We start from the raw sequence: 16708 nt of genomic DNA on the forward strand, positions 1-16708 counted from the left end.
AGTCTGAATTTGGCAATAAGGAGTTCATGATCTGAGCCACAGTCAGCTCCTGGTCTTGTTTTTGCTGACTGTATAGAGCTTCTCCATCTTGTACTTAAGCCCTGAGATGCCATGTGAGAAGTCCTATCTGAGGCCACCTTGCTGTGAGGAAGTCAAGCCACATGGTGGGGTCACATATAGCTACTCAGGTTGAAAACCCCAGCTGAGCCCCTAGTCAGTAGTGCAACATCACCTGCCAGTTATATGAGTGAGTTGTCTGGGACATCCAGCTTAGTCAAGACTTTGGATAACCACTGTCCCAGCCAATGCATGGAATACCTGACTTCAACTGCATGAGAGATCCCAAGAGAAAGCTGCCCAAATTTAACCTATGGTTGGGGTAGTTTGTTACACAGCAAAAACTATTGGAAAGAACTACTCCATGCCCAGCACAATAAATTTGGCAGGGAATAGAGGAGGGAGACCAATACATCGACCATGTTGTTGAGAAATTTGAGACCACCAGGGATAGAGATAATCTTTAAAACTTTGAGCAACAACAAAACAAAAACATAGGGGAACAATTTCCAATGTAAAATTAAATTTCCATTCAAATGATGAATCTAATTTAAGGGTATAATTAAAGACATTTTAGATATGCAAACTCAGAAGGCTCTAAAAGATGAGCTCCATCAAAATGAGAAGGCAAACCTGGAGTGAGATATTATGACTCAGAATCCAGGAAATGTCCATGTGGCACAAAGATGGGGGTTTCCCAAAGGGTCATTTCCAAAAGAAGATGGAAGGAGCATACTACCTGATGCACAAGAGTGTTGATAGAAGCTTTACATTTAGTGACGAGAGGTTTGGGTGAAGTAGAACCAGGAACACAGACAACCAAGCAAATGAAAAAACAAGACAATTGACTCTGGGACAACAGTTGTACCTAGTGGAAATGTAATCATAAACCAATACAGGGCTCAATAGCAAACAGTATTAATACACCCACACTGAACTCTGAATGCAGATTTCAGCTAACATTATCTTAAACTGTTTTGGGAGACCAGTGGCAGAGGAAATGTAGTATGCGTGTGTGGGTGATACTCATTGTAGAGAGGATAGTACAAGAGCTAACTCATTTTCTACTGTAGGAAATCAATAGATAATTACTAAAATCAAGATTAAGGAATAGCATTACTTAACTCTTTATTGAAAACATGAAGTTAATCACTGAAGAAATCCCTAAGAGTCAATTACTGTTTGTTCTACGGGATGCAGGTTTGGCTGGTAGATTCATATTTGGTAGGATGAGTGAGGAAGTTCTATTCCTACTGCTTCTTATTTCTCAGTGAAATAAGAAGCAAGTCATCATCTAGAAATGTATATTTGAAGAGAATGAGAAGATATGAAATAGGGAATGTGGGATATAGTAGGGAGATGCTGAGTGCCAATTAAAGACTTATGATCATACTCAACATCACCAAGTCTCTTAATACCCCTTTCTGTATATGTCTCAAATTTATCCCTTCTCTCCCCACAACTGCTAGCAGACTCATCTTTGACCTGGATACCTGCAGCAACCCCCCTTTCGAAATTCACGGCTTGTTTTCCTAATGTTCCCCACAGGCAATTTTTAAAACAAAATGTGACCAAGTCACTTCTCTGCCTAATATCCTCCAACAGCTGATTCCCACAGTACTCACAGTAAAGCAGCAAGGGTTGCTGTGACCTGGCCTATCTTCTCACTTGGCAATACTACCAAACTGGCACTCCAGGTTTTCATCATACCCTCTCAGGTATACTCCTACGCTCCTCCCAGGAATTCTGCTCTCTCCTCCACCCAGTCCCATGTCCCTTTGCTCCCAATCCAGACACATGCTCTATGCCTCATAGAGATATGTACATATACTGTTGGGTCAGTACATCTGTTGTCTCTCTGATGTGGGAGCTGGTGGGATCCCTGCACCTTATTCATCCCTGCATGACTGATTTTGGCACATGAGGAACTACAGCTTTTGCTGAGACAATAAATGACCACTGTTACACACTGAAATGTAGCAGCAAGGGTTGGTGGATGACAGAAGAGGTTATGAAAACAGATAAAGAGTATCAAAAACATTACACAAGAGGAAACAGACTTTCATTTTGAAAACCAAGGAAGATTTCATTAGATATTCCAAAGGTTTATTTGCATGATTAATAATCACATTTCCAACATGCATCAAGCATCTGAGAATAACATTATTTTGAGTAAAATAAAATCTTCTGGACCCTCTCTCAGTTCCAGCGGCTCAAATGTCCACCATGTCCAACAGTGCAGAGAGATGGAGCTCAGAGGCAATGTCCTCCTCCCTTGAACTCTGGATCAGCCTTTCTAGGTGCTTCAGCCGTTCAGTCAGAGATGTGCCTGTTGCCTCTGACAACTGCAGTTGCCTCCCTGTCCTTTCATTCTATTTGAACAAATAAAGAAACTAAAAGTAGTTTAAGCCAAGATATATTCTCTTTAAAGGCACTAGATCTAGCTCACGTTAGAAACCTCTTCTGGGGGCTGCTGGGCTCAACAAACTGCTCTCTTGGCATCTATCATACATCCTTCCAGGCCCTTCCAACACACACACACATATAGCTGGTATCATCTGCACATGGAGTGTTTTCTCTTCTGATTCTACCATGAACAACTTCTAGTAATTTTTATTAAATATCATTGTCAAGAACTAGGAACTATTCCATTATATATATTGTAACTGCTAAAGCAGATTCTCATCTTTGGATATTTAGTTTCCACTTTTATATATTATAATTAACACTACAGTGAACAAAAATACATTAATTTTTGTCATATACAATAATTTCTTTAGGGCAGAACTGCTAAGTTAATCAGTACAAATATTTTTAAGGTATCTGCCAAACTAGTAACTGGAAAGAGTATGTCATCTTACACTGTTGGGTGAAGCCCTGGACTTCTGTGAGCATGGCTTCCTCATTCATTAATTCTCCTCATGGAAAGTCAATCCCAGAAAGGGGGGTCTGGGTGATGCCAAAGCTTGGACAGTATGTGCTCCATGAACCAAGCCACTGTTGTCAACTTGACTATTCTCAACATTTTACTGCATGTCAGCACATGGTTATGGGTTTTGTTCAGTTCTTACGCACATTTCAATTCCATTCTTCACTCATTTCATAAGCAGAAATTCAGAATTAGCTGGGCCACTATAACACTGACGGATGAAGTGTAAGAAAAGTTCTAATTTAAGCTAATAAAGAGACCTTGCTTTTTTCCCATTCTCTCAGTTGTTAAGTCTAATACAAAAGCCAAATGTATTCTCTTCTCACCTGAGGGCTTGCAGTCATAGATGTTTTCATCACAGGTTCAATAGACTGAGGCAGGGACACCAGATTCTGAGGAAGGTAGAGGGGAAGAAGGGACACTGAATCTCTAAGTGCTCCTGAGTCCTCTGACAACCACTGCTGAAGCTGATCTTCAAACCTGAAACATTTGCGCATAAGAAAGAAAAGTATTATCTATTAGGAAGAAAAAAAACTATCACTCTTTTCTCTTATATATGCTTTAAATTTTTTAAAGCTTTGCTTTTTACTAAGGGTAGAATTAAGTTATAACATCAACTGAGAAGCAGAAAAATATAATAGGTTAGTATCTTCTCTTTAATTTATAAACCTGATTTCTATTTAATTAAAAGGTGGCATTTATCCAAAACAACTGTTTTGGTTTTTAACATTACTTTTAATTCTCTCATTTGGTTTATCTTCTTTAGCTTATTTTGCTATTATGTGTCTATAATTAATTAGTATCTCTTTGGATTATCCAAATGTATGAATTGCTGCTTATAGTTTAAGATTAACCTAAAGTAACATCCCACTGAAGGAGATCCAACCAGTCCATCCTAAAGGAGATCAGTCCTGAGTGTTCATTGGAAGGACTTATGTTGAAGCTGAAACTCCAATACTTTGGACACCTGATGCGAAGAGCTGACTCATTTGAAAAGACCCTGATGCTAGGAAAGACTGAGGGCAGGAGGGGAAGGGGACGACAGAGGATGAGATGGTTGGACCGACTCGATGGTCATGGGTTTGGGTAGACTCCGGGAGTTAGTGATGGACAGGATGACCTGGCGTGCTGCAGTTCATGGGGTTGCGAAGAGTCGGACACGACTGAGCGACTGAACTGAACTGAACATCCCACTGCCACCAAACACACTCCAGAGCTGTCCACTCTATATACTTAGTCTTTTTAAGAAAAACAATCTGATCCAAACTGCTTAAATGATACACATCTAGAAAAACCTACTTTTAGAATCGTAACACATTCATTCACTCTCCCAGCACATTTTATCAAGCTTCCACCAAACACTAGGCACCATTCTGGGTACTAAGTATACAGGACTGAGACAGCGCAGACAAGGCCCAGCTGTAGGCAGCTTACACTTAAGTAGGGGGAGACAGACAAGGAAGATGTCTGAAGGCTAGAAAGAAAAGCAGAGACACGTCGGGCACAGGGTGGACTGCTAAGACGGGTAAGGAGGTCCTTGCTGAGCAGACATGAGCAGAGACTGGAAGTGAGTGCAAGGTGAGCCAAGGGGGTGTTGGGGGGCGGGGCAAGGGAAGGGCTGCAGAAGACTGGGAAAGAGGACTGGAAAAGTGAGAATCACAGTTTTTGAGGACTTCACGTCCTAGGGGAGCAGAAACACAGAGGTGGTGACTAGAGAGGGAGATGGGACCAGGACAGGGACAAATGGCAGCATGTCTTCACGTCTGGACACTGACGGGAGAGTGAAGGACCCTCCCTGGATGAGTGTCCTTGAGTGGGTGGGAAATGAGAGTCCAACCAAAGGGAGGGACTGACCTTGCCTCCAGGACAGAAGCTGCTGAAGGGAACAGTGCAAGAGGAGGCAAGAGGATGACGGTGCAAACTCCTATCTTGCAGGTCTTCCTTCTTGGTAAAATCATAAACCAGGGTGGTGGGGGAGGCAGAGGAGGGTCTGCCCCAGCTCCTGTCCACCTGCAATGTCGGGATGCACCTGCATCCTCAGTCAGGCTGGCCAGACAGAGCAGGTGCTGGCCACACCGCAGAGGCTTATTAGCCAGCCGCACTCAGTTCCCAGTAGGAAACTCAAGACCTTCAATGATAAGCGATCAACGAAACTGACTTCAAGTAATAAAGCAGTTTAAGGCACACTATCAAGGGCACTGCCTCTGTCCTTGAAGAGCTCACACTTCACATGTCTGACTTGCCTTCTTTTTCAAACAGTCTCATCATTGAAATCCTTGCTAACCCAGCAAGAAGAGGCCTAAAGGACACAAGGAACCCCAGGGAGCAGGCCTCACCTCTTGCTCTCCTCCTTCTCCAGCAGCAGGCTGCTAGACACACACTGGGCCAGGAGCTCCTGGGCAGAGGCTCTGTGCATGAGATCCTCCGAGCTGGGAATCCGTCCCTCTTGGCCGCGCTCCACACCTCTCTTCCCTTTGCAGTGCACGTGAAGTAATGGAGTAGGAAGTTTGTTTCCAGAAGGACGAAAAGATCTTATCCCCAAACTGTAAGTACATTGTTGAAATGCTTACAGTCAACAAAGAGAGGGAGGAAAGGGTTCCTCTGGCTTCAGGTAGAGTGGGGGTGCTTTGGGGTCAGGCACAGGTGCCAAGGGCAGGTAGCCTCTGTCTTGCAGGAACTTCCCCTCTCCTGAACAGCTGGACTCCCAAAGCTTCTCTACTGTAAGTTTTGCTTCCCATTCCAGGGTCAGCAGCAGATTCTGTTTTCCCCTAATATTGGCAAGGTTCTTACTTTTGCATTTAGCTCCTAAATCCATCTGGGACATTTTTTCTTTTTTTTTTTTTTTGCTGTGATTCGAGGCCTGTGGGATCCCAGTTTCCCAATTAGGGACTGAACCCACGACTGTAGGCAGTGAAAGTGCTGAGTCCTAACCGCTGGAATGCCAGGGAATTTCCCTGGAAGTAATGATTTCAGCAGCGGGAGATGAGGGTCTACTGCTTTTTCTAAACAGATGCCAGTGTCTGTCCTCTCCTCATTAATTTCCCTCATTTGGCATGGTACTTTTTATCACATATGGTTCTGTTCTTGCATTTTTTCCATTGTGATCCATTTGTCTACTATAACTTTATTTTATGTTTTGGTATCAGGTAGAGCAGACCTTCCTTGTTATTCAAAATTTTCTCAGCAATTGCTACAAATTTTCTCATTCTGATGAATTTTAGAATTAACTTGTCAAGACCAGGGGTAAACATCCTTTTGGGCTTTTGATCAGAAATGCCCTGGACATGGGTAAATCTATGGCTGATTTATGTTGCTGTTTGGTAGAAACCAACACAATACTGTAAAGCAATTATCCTTCAGTTAAAAATAAATTTTTAAAAAGAGAAATGCCCCAACTTTACAGGTTCAGAACTGACATCTTTACAGCATTGCATCCTCCAGTTAACAAGGCATTTATTTAAGGTTTTCTTTGCATCTTCAGGGCCCTGAGAATCCCCTTCATAAGGGTTTAGCACCTCTCCTGGTCAGTTTGTGTCCATACGTTCTAGATTTGTTGCCACTGTGAATGAGAATTGTCAAAGGTTGTAGGTTGATCTGTTTGATCACCGTGCTAATGCTGAATGGTTCTAACGGTGTGACTGTTGATGATCTTGAACTGACAATTTCATTCTCTGGAAATGACAGTTCCTCCTCTCTTTCAATATTTATGCCACCGTGTCTATGTGCTAAACTGGGCAGGGTCTCCAGGAGAACAGTGAACAACAGTGATGTCAGGGGCAGTTCAAGCCTGGCTCTAACTTCAGTGTTTCTCATGTTTCACCAAGAAGCATGGAGGCTTTGGGCTAGTTTTATGGTAGGTCGCCATATCAGGCTAAGGAATTTTATCCAAGTTTAGTAAGGAATTGTGTTGGGAATGGGTATACATTTTTTTCTTGGGGAGGGGAAGAAGGAATGGCTATAAATGTTAAGGAAAGCATTTCAACAGCTAGTGAAATGATCACTTATTTTTTCTGAAATGGCACCAAAGTACATGAATAGATTTCTATTGCTCACATTGTTTAGCAAGGTATAAAGTGAGCTTGTGAGTTTTTTTATATACTACAAAGCTACAAGTGCTAACACTTTACTTAGTATTTTTGGATCAGATTTGTAACAGATCAGAGGTCAGCCTTCTTTGTCTGTACTCTCCTAGCTATGTTACGACTTCAGGGCCAGGTTCGTCCAGTAAATAAAACAAGATGCTTGCTTTTCTCTGTTCTACAACAGTTTCTACTACATGGGAATGATCTGACCCCCATTATTTGTTGGAATCTTCCCACAATGGGCTGGATTTCGTGTATGTGTCTGAAGTTGCTTCAGTTGTGTCTGACTCTTTGCACCCCTATGGACTGTAGCCGGCCAGGCTCCTCTGTCCATGGGATCCTCCAGGCAAGAATACTGGAGTGGGTTGCCATGCTCTCTTCCAGGGGATCTTCCCCACCCAGAGAACTCGCATCTCTTAAGTCTTCTGCATTGGCAGACGGGTTCTTTACCACCAGAGTCACCTAGATTTCGTGTATAGGATGTGAATTTCTGCAGTATACTCTGGAAGAGAATACAGTTTACTCTCTTGGCTGAGGGATGACAGAAACATACACTGAACACAGATCTCACCGGCCCTGACTCAACTGTAGCTCCTTCTGCGTCTGCATTCTGGCTTGTTCCCACAACAAAGGAACGTCGTATTTTTTCAAATGGTTTTTAAAAAAATACACGCATATCTGACCATCTTCACTCAGGGCCTCTGAGAAAACAATACAAAAGAAAAGATTATCAAGAGAGCAACAGGTAACCACCTGATGATGTTTGCTTACATTTACTGACTTAAGGACAAGCCCTTCTGATTAACTGAAGTCACACAATCATGTGACTTCCATGCTTGAGCTAAATATGCTCCAGGTGTCCATAGGTCATTCAAGGTCCAGAGAGGCTCATGTGCAGACCTCTATGCCCAGTGTGACTACTCAGAGAGATCTCTCTAAAGCCAGACTCAGGGGCCCACTTCAGGGAGATGAGTGCAGGCTCTACCAAACCTTCTCAGCTCTTCCCAAAGTCATCTGGAAGTCACTGGCTTGAAGAGGTATAGTCCCAGGGAAAGGTTGGGTGGGGACCCACAGGAAAGACACAAACATCAAGCAGACATCTTTCTTCGCTGAAACTGGACCAGGAAAGTCTCCTGAGGAGTCAGCCCCTCAGCACTGAGCACTAAGTACCTGATGTGACGGGAAGCCTTGGGGGTGTCCAGTCCCTTAGCTTGTGGTTGATGCACAAGGCGATGACATCATCCCACGGGATCTCAGCAACTGAGGGCCCAGCCCCCTGTCCCGAGGAGGGGCGCCTGCTCTTCCACCTGCTGTATGTGATGCAGAGCAGGCTCTCCATCTGAGACTGCAGGACAGGCTGCGTCTGGCGAGAGCTGGGAATCTGGGAGGCATATTGGATGACCATGGAACACACAGGGAGCCAGGGAGCTGGAGAGAAAGCACCAACGAGTTACAGGGTTTGGTAGAAATCTACATGAAATGTTCTTCACTCTGTATTTTTTTCCTAGAAGGCAACTGTGTAGCTGAGAAGTCAGTCTTCAACTCTGAATACAACAGAACCATAGTTGTTAAAGAAAGTACATTTCCCTCCCTGTGTCCAGGTAAGGGATGCAGTTACCCAGGCCACAATTCAGAATAAAGGGTCCATACTAGGGGGGCTGACTGCACAGATCTGTGGATGCACACAGGAATTTGTATTTGACCAAGAACTCAAGGAGATCTGGCCCCAGAGGCATGGGCTTCTCTCAGGGAGACCCGACCTAGCTCACCACAGAGGACTTACGCACTGAAGTTTGTTTCCCTTTGGGTTCCTTCGGTAGCAAACATCTGTTAGACCTATTGGAGATCACACCTCAAATTTTAGAAGGATGCCTGAGGCCTCTGCTTCACATGGTCCAGAGGAGAATGGCCCTACCAAGACTACGTGAGCACAGCCTCCTTCCCTCCTAACAGCATCAGCAAGGGAAGGGACAGCTCCTTGCAGCACAGCAGCCCATAGTATCTGTGTCAGAACAGCCCAGAAGCCTCATTTGGGCACAGCCAGAGCCACAGAATGAGCTTCTCTAACAAAGAAGGAACACTGGTGTTACAACAGCACTGAGCACCATGGCCCAAGCAGAGCCAATAGCATGGAAACAGGACTGCATTTTCTCCATGCCTTTAGCTCCCAAAGGCCATGGTGCAGGTAAGATGGGACCTGCTATTAACTGAGAAACCCTAGGCCTGGATTCAGCATTCCTCCTGACACCTCCCTCCTGGGGCTGAGCAGACACCCACAGACCACTCAGCTGGCTGTAAAAGGCCAACAGCTTCCGCTCCAGAAGACCCCAGATCGTCCTGACATCTGAACCCAAAGGCAAATGTGGGTGGAAGCCATGGGGGACCAGGGTGCACAGTGGTGCCCAACACCTGCTAATGTCCCTACAGCATAAAGGATCTGGGGAACGCAGCCCCCCACACTCCTTCCCGGCCAGTCCCCTCAGCACGAGCACGTACCCCCTGGAGGTGGAAGATCCATCTGTGGGAGCTGGAAGCCAAGGATGGCTTGCCTCAGCCAGGCCAGGTGCTCTGGGGTGTTCCAGTGAAGGTGAGGAAGCAGCCGGCTGCCCCCTGCCTCAGCAAACTCGGCAACAGGCCAGGACAGGTCGCAGAGCTGCTCGGAGGACACTACAGAGGCCAGGAAGCTCAGTACGCTGTTGAACAGCTCAATGACGGCACTTGGCTCCTGTGAGGCCAGGCCACCCAGCCTCCGCTCTCTTCTGTCATGGAAAAACCGGCTGCTAAACTCCCGGCTAACCCCATCTTCCACGTACTGAATGAGGGTCTGGCAGCAAAGGTCAAGGGCACAGGGGCAGTGGGAGACGAGCCACTGCACAGCCTGAGAAACCTGAGAAGCAAAGACAGTGGGGAGAGATCTGGTTCAACAATCTACCTTGTTTTTTAAGAGGAGGTTCCTGAAGGCACCCCTCCCACAGCTGCCACAGCAGGTGCCACAGCAACAGCAGCTTTTCACCATGCCAGACGGGAGCAGAAGCTTCCACTGCAGCTGAGTCTGGTCTCCCTGGAGACCAACAGAGCAGGAACCCCGAGAAGGACTCCCATTCCCATCACCCCTGCCACCCAGAAGGGCTGGAAACCCAAGGGAAGCACCCTGCACACCCTCTCCACCTCACACTGAAAACTACATCTTCAGTTCTTAGAAGGACTAATAGCTTCACTCCACGCCTGGGTGCTTCCACACCCTGTAGTTAGCTTTATCTTTCTTCCTGTAGTTATTTTTAAGTCCCGACACTTCTTTCCCTAAATGTAATTGTCAGCACAGACTTTTTAAGGAAACTCTGATAACATTATTTCTTCATACTCCAAGGACAACCAGCCTACAAAAATAATCATACATCTGACCCTCAGATATACGACATGAAGTGTCACAGTTTAAATCTGTAACAACAAAACCTCTGAAAAAATTTACAGAATCTAATTTGTTGCCAATAGCAGGACTTTGAGCAAAATTTATCTTTTATTTTGATATTTGCTTTTAGAAAGTTTCCTGTCAAAACGTAAAATTAAAATGTAAGGCGTAATATAAAGTAAATTCAAGGTAGAGTGAAAGGGAAAAAAATATCTTGTTAAACCTTTAAAAATGATGAAACCTTACCTTACTCGTGCCTTTTAAGTCATTAATGGAATCAGGGATCTCAATAACAGTATAATCTGAAATCAGCTTAGCTGAAACCAAATCCTGGAGCATCAGACCTTTAAGACAAACAGACACCAGTCACCCATCTCCTAGTGGAGATTTGCACACGAGCTGAGCTGTCTCACTGCCCTGAACCCTAGAGCCCTGTGCCCAGGCACTGCAGTGGCTGTTGTCACATGTGGCAGCACCACACAGCCAGCACTTTCTCAGACCCCAGGCTCTCCCCACTTATTAAACATGCCAGCTCCGTAGTGGAGCCTTCACAAACCCTCTTCCACATCCTTCTCCACGGCGGCCCCTCCCGGGCTGGGCGCAAGAACCACCAGTGGAAGCGCAGGCTGGAAGGGCTTGGCCTGTAGGAGCTGCTTGATCTGCAGCAGTGCCGACAGCCAGTACACGTCCTCCTCTGCCGCGTCCTCACTCTCCACTCTGGGGGGCAGCAGCAGCATGAGCCCACCGGCTCCCAGCAGCTCCTTGTGTGTCTCCACGGCATCGAGGGCACCGTCACTGAGCGCGCCGTGCGCCACCTGCAAGGGCACCCAGACCGTCAGGGGGCACACCCGTGGGTGGGCGGTGGCGGGCACAGCCCAGAGGGGGCACGGCCCCAGAGGGGGCGCCAGCCCCAGAGGGGGCACAGCCCAGAGGGAACGCCAGTCCCAGAGAGGGCACAGCACAGAGGGGGCACGGCCCCAGAGGGGGCGCCAGGCCCAGAGGGGGCACAGCCCAGAGGGAACGCCAACCCCAGAGGGAACGCCAGCCCCAGAGAGGGCACAGCCCCAGAGGGAGCACCAGCCCCAGAGGGGGCGCCAGGCCCAGAGGGAACGCCAGCCCCAGAGGGGGCGCCAGGCCCAGAGGGGGCACAGCCAAGCACTCGCTGCGCTCCGGGTCAGCCTCCCTCTGTGAGGCCGAGGACTAGCACAAGAAACTGCAGGGAAGTGGTGAATCCAGCCTCTGGTGAGAACTGTGTTTGAGCAGCTTGATCGTAACAGTTATCTCAAACAGGTATAAAACCAAATAAGCCTTTAATGACAGAAAAAAGGAAAGGCACGCCAGCAGCAGAAAAGGGATTCCTAAACATTTCTAACGGAGAAGGCAATGGCAAGCCACTCCAGTACTCTTGCCTAGAAAAATCACATGGACAGAGGAGCCTGGTAGGCTGCAGTCCATGGGGTCGCTAGTCGGACACGACTGAGCGACTTCACTTTCACTTTTCACTTTCACACATTGGAGAAGGAAATGGCAACCCACTCCAGTGTTCTTGCCTGGAGAATCCCAGGGACGGCAGAGCCTGGTGGGCTGCCATCTATGGGGTCGCACAGAGTCGGACACGACTGAAGTGACTTAGCAGCAGCAGCAGCAACAAACATTTCTAAAAAGCAGTTGCAGAGACGGGTAAAGGAACCAGAGGATGCCACACTGAAGGGGTGCAGACATGGTGAGCAGGGACCAGGCTGTCTGGGCCTGCAAAAGCCCTGGGAGCCCAGGCCCATGGCACCAGAGCCAGGCCAAGGCTCCAGGTCACCCACCCCGCTGCCTCTAAGCACAAGCCATCCCCCTGGGCCCTGGGCCAGCATGCTGTCCTGAGGATCCCAACACGGGGGCATCGCAGGCACAGAGGAGGGGACCAGGTGGTGGGCGCCCCCCCGCCTTACCCCGAGAGCACCAGAAGCTGCACAAGGAGGAGACACGATGAGTGCTTTCCAGGGAAGCCAAACAACCTAAGGATCGATCCCCAGATCCCCCCAAAAAAGGCTGGCTTGCCATTTCAGTTACCCTCCACCCCACCCCAAACACAGGCCTATGACCAGCCTTTTAGGGCCTCACTCAGGTATAGGCAGCCTCAGATAAGGCATCTGAGGAGAGCCTTCAACATAAGAGAAAAACTAGAGTGACAGAATAGAAACCCTAAGAAAATGGATACCACATGGAACGGAAGAAAACTTATACAAAAACTCTAATTTCCTCTGAAGATGCATCCAGAAATAGTCATAAGATGATACGAGAAAGTAAAATAAGGGTAAGAAAAAGGAAATCAATAATACAATATGTTATTAAAAACTCAAAGATATCTCCTAGAAAATAATATTAAAAAACAAGATGAAAAATGGGACAGAAAGGATGAAGAGGCTTAGAAGATCAACTGATAAGGTCAAACGTTGGTCTAATCAGAGTTCAAGAGAGAAGAATGAAAGAGAAGGAAAGCAGATGTCATCAAGATGCAAAAACATCAGTCTCCAGCCCACAAGGATGCACCAAGGACCTTCCCAGATGATGAGGGAAGGAAGTGGGCACCCAAGTCCCAGGGCAAAGATAGCAGGCTTCCCAAATGAAACAAGGCCAGGCCAGAGAAAGGAATGGGAAGGGTTTCAGACATATCAACAGCAATGCTGGATGGTCAGTGACTGTGGAATAAAACTCGAAGGAAAGTAACTTTCATCCTATAATTCTACATACCAAGCTAAACTATAAAGCAAATGTGAGGGTAAATACATTTTCAGACAGGCTAGACTCCGAAAATTCTCCTCCCATTGCATTCTTCCTTTGGAAGAAAACGGAAAACATGCTCCATCAAACAAGAGACTAAATCAAGAAAAAATTTTGCTGCTGTTGCTGCCAATGGCAACACTGAGTGTTGGATATGTTAGGCACTGGTCTAAGAATTTCCGTATAACACACATCACCTCATGGGTCCCCATGCATGGTGCCAGCACCGTCTCAAGCAAGAGTATACCAACTCACAGTCAGTACCTGGGCTGAGGACCAAGGTCAGAGTTAGAAGTGGAGGAGCAGGACTGCCCCAGAGGCAGCCACACCATGGGACACGTTTCCAGCCCAAATGGGAACAGGAGAATGGCACCCTCTTAAGTAAGATAATGTAGTAAATACTACGTGCAGAAAAAATAAATGTAGTCACAGAACATTTGCTGGTTCTGGAGCACACACATGTGACCTCAATTTCTGAGATATTATAAAGTGACCACATAACCACCAGGAAGATGGGGAAGGCTGAGAGCAAGCAGGGTGTTAAGAGTCCATGCCTCACCTAGTGGGGTGAGTGCATTGCCCCAAGATAGCCACCATAATCCCACCTCCAAGAGCTAAAGTCCTGGCGCCATCGCCTGCCCTGAGGATGGGCTGAGCCTAGTGACATGCTTCTAACAGACAGAGTCAGACAAACATGATGGAAAGCCACCGTGAAGGTTAGGTTAAAGAGATGATGCCCACTTACTTAGCACGGGAGCTGGTTGATGCCCTATTGTGAGCTGCCTCATGTAGGCCCACATGGCATGGCCTACGAGGAAGTGAATCCTGCCAACAACCATGAAAAGTGGGCTTTCAGAGAGACCAGAGCCCTGACTTCTGCCTGCTGAGAAATCATGCCCAGAGGACCTCAGCCACACCTGGACTTCCACCACACAGAAACTGTGAGTAACAAACATCGGTTACTTACATATGCCACATCTGGTTTGTGTTTTTAGTTTGCTTGTTTTGGTTGAGCCACGTGGCATGCAGGGTCTTAGTTCCCCAACCAGGGATCAAACCCAGGCCCCCTGCAGTGGAAACAGGGAGTCCGATATATACACTGGCCCACCAGGGAGTTCCCAAAGTTGCCACATTTGGAGCTAACATGTTATATAATAATAGATAAAATTACCTATTTTAATAGTAAGTCAGCAGAGAAGATCTAAAAGTGGATAAATAGAGAAACAGCGGTATAAATGCATCATGTGGAAACATGACAGAAATCAAACCTTGGAGAAGGGCTAGGAGATGGGGCAGGGGCTGCAATTTACCATCATAAATCATGCCGTGCTATCTGACTCTCTAACTACATGCAAGTAGTACTTTGACTTAAATCTTAAGACTAAAGGCAAGAAGAACAAACTAATTGTCCAGTAGGTGAAGTATGACTTTATCATCCTAGAAGAACATGTCCCAGGATGTTTCTGTTACCTCTAAATGGTGAGAGCATAGATGGCTCTTACCATCTTTGTATTTCCTCTCTATTTCCTTATATTTTTAAAGTTTTATAATGTATTACTTTCATGTTTAAGAAAAATATTAAACAGTATTAAAATGGAAAGAAAGAAACAAAAATCCTATAGTCAAACTACAATTTGAAGCAGTTCCAAGGACAGAAGGAACGTGGACTAGAGTGTCACATGCAGATGTCCAGGGTGTGCCATGAAGGAGACTGTCAGGAAGAGGAGAAGCCTGGAGTGAGGCCTTCGGGTCAGGACACGGTGGGGAGGGCAACTTCCACCTGCTCTGGGCACGCAGCCAGTCATGAATCCCACACTAAGGACCGCACCAGATCCAGGGCAGAGAACTGGCCAGAGCAGCAGCTACCAACGCCAGGGCTGCAACACTGAAGCCCACACTTCCTGCTCTGCACCACGATCTTCTAAGTAAAGAAAATATGCATCTAGTTTTATTTCTGAACACACATAGTAAAACCTAAACTTCATTAATGCAGGTTTGAATCTAATGAGAAAACAGGTTTTCATTAAATAAGACTCTCTGTGGGAACCAATTAAGCTCAAACACCTATAATGAACAAAAAGTAGAACTTATAATCAAAAGCTGAGGATAACTTGAATGTAAAATACAAACCACTAACCTGAAATGCCTAACACTGAACCTATATGAAAACTGCATGTGACTAAAAACCATTAGTTTTCTGGTAAGACTTGATATATCAGCAAGCTATTCAAATAAAGACGTCAGCAGTTGGCAGACCATGTGAAATGCAATGGACACTGCATTTCTGTGTAATGCTCTGTCATAACCCTCTTGGGTTAATTACCAGAGGTCCACAGAGTTCACGGCTTTTGAACTGTATGCCGAACACATAGGGAAATACAGGTACCTTTTACGATGGTTCTAGTTTTCACCAATTTCTCAAAGAGAGGTCTGTGAACCAAGAGAAGACTTACTGCGTCCTTAGAATCTAGCTTGGTCTCTCATACCAAGGGGGTGTACATGCGTCATCAAGATGCAAGGAAGAACAGATACAACAGTTGCTTCTGAGCCTCCCATATTGTTTCAGAGCCACTTCAGGGGAGTTATATAATTCCCATGAGGTCTGGGAGTGAGTGTAAATAAGAAAGTTACAGAAGTAAATACACTAAGTGATTGTCACTCACCTTGATGCACACACTGACAGAAATTGTCTGATCCCCTTTGCTGCTGAGAGTGTTAAAGAGAGTGAGTGTCTGAATCCCACCGACATCAAGGTATATGTCATCCACTGAGCCGTCACCTCCCATGAACTTGACTTTTAACCAATGTGATAGAATTCTGTGAATGAAAGAAAATAACACTTGAAGGAGAGTCTAATTCTAAATGTAAACCACAAAGAGAAATATCACACAGATAGAGATCCACAAATATCAAATCTCACTATGAAACTGATCTGAACAAAGCAGGCTGAGACTTTCAAGTGGAGTTAGGAACTCTACTGGGTTATATATTTGGGGAGGAGGAGAGAGCACTCATTCTAATCTGATGGATGATTCTGAAGCCCTAAGATGTTGAACCATCAAAACGGTCCTTAGAGTTTACCATACAACCCAGCAATTCCACTCCTAGGTTTAACCCCAAAAGAACTACAAACATATGTCCACACAAACACCTATACATCAATGTTCACAGAAGCATTATTCACAATAACCAAAAAGTGGAAACAACAATTAATGAACAGAGAGATAAAATGTGGTATATGCATGCAATCAAATATTATTCAGCCACAAAATGAAGGACTAATACATGCTGCAACATAAATGAACCTAGAAAACATTATGCTAAGTGCTAGATGACAGTCACAGAAGACAACATATCTTCGGGTTCTACTTGTATGAAATGTCCAGAACAGGCAACTTTAGAGACAGAAAACAGATGAGGAGTTGCTAGGGGCTGCAGGTGAAGAGGGATGCACTGCTT

The 16708-nt window shown here is 45.8% G+C and overlaps 1 protein-coding gene across 4 annotated transcripts in view; it reads right to left on the reverse strand.

Moving 5' to 3' along the window:
- Positions 1-2141: 2141 nt before the first annotated feature.
- Positions 2142-16708, reverse strand: part of MCM3AP (minichromosome maintenance complex component 3 associated protein) — a 45231-nt gene continuing 30664 nt past the window's right edge. For all 4 annotated transcript variants that reach the window (XM_055415533.2, XM_055415544.2, XM_055415523.2 and 1 more), the window contains exons 21-29: positions 15913-16066; positions 11034-11292; positions 10724-10821; positions 9565-9955; positions 8239-8496; positions 7640-7769; positions 5323-5529; positions 3313-3466; positions 2142-2429 (exon numbers count right to left, since the gene is read on the reverse strand). In XM_055415533.2, coding sequence (XP_055271508.2) covers positions 2271-2429; positions 3313-3466; positions 5323-5529; positions 7640-7769; positions 8239-8496; positions 9565-9955; positions 10724-10821; positions 11034-11292; positions 15913-16066 — 1810 coding nt within the window. In that variant the 3' untranslated portion in view covers positions 2142-2270. The remainder of the gene's footprint in view (positions 2430-3312; positions 3467-5322; positions 5530-7639; positions 7770-8238; positions 8497-9564; positions 9956-10723; positions 10822-11033; positions 11293-15912; positions 16067-16708) is intronic.

The sequence above is a fragment of the Moschus berezovskii genome, chromosome 1 (genome assembly GCF_049115385.1).
Source record: "Moschus berezovskii isolate FMDL1 chromosome 1, NW_MosBer_1.0, whole genome shotgun sequence".
Taxonomy (NCBI): Eukaryota; Metazoa; Chordata; class Mammalia; order Artiodactyla; family Moschidae; genus Moschus; species Moschus berezovskii.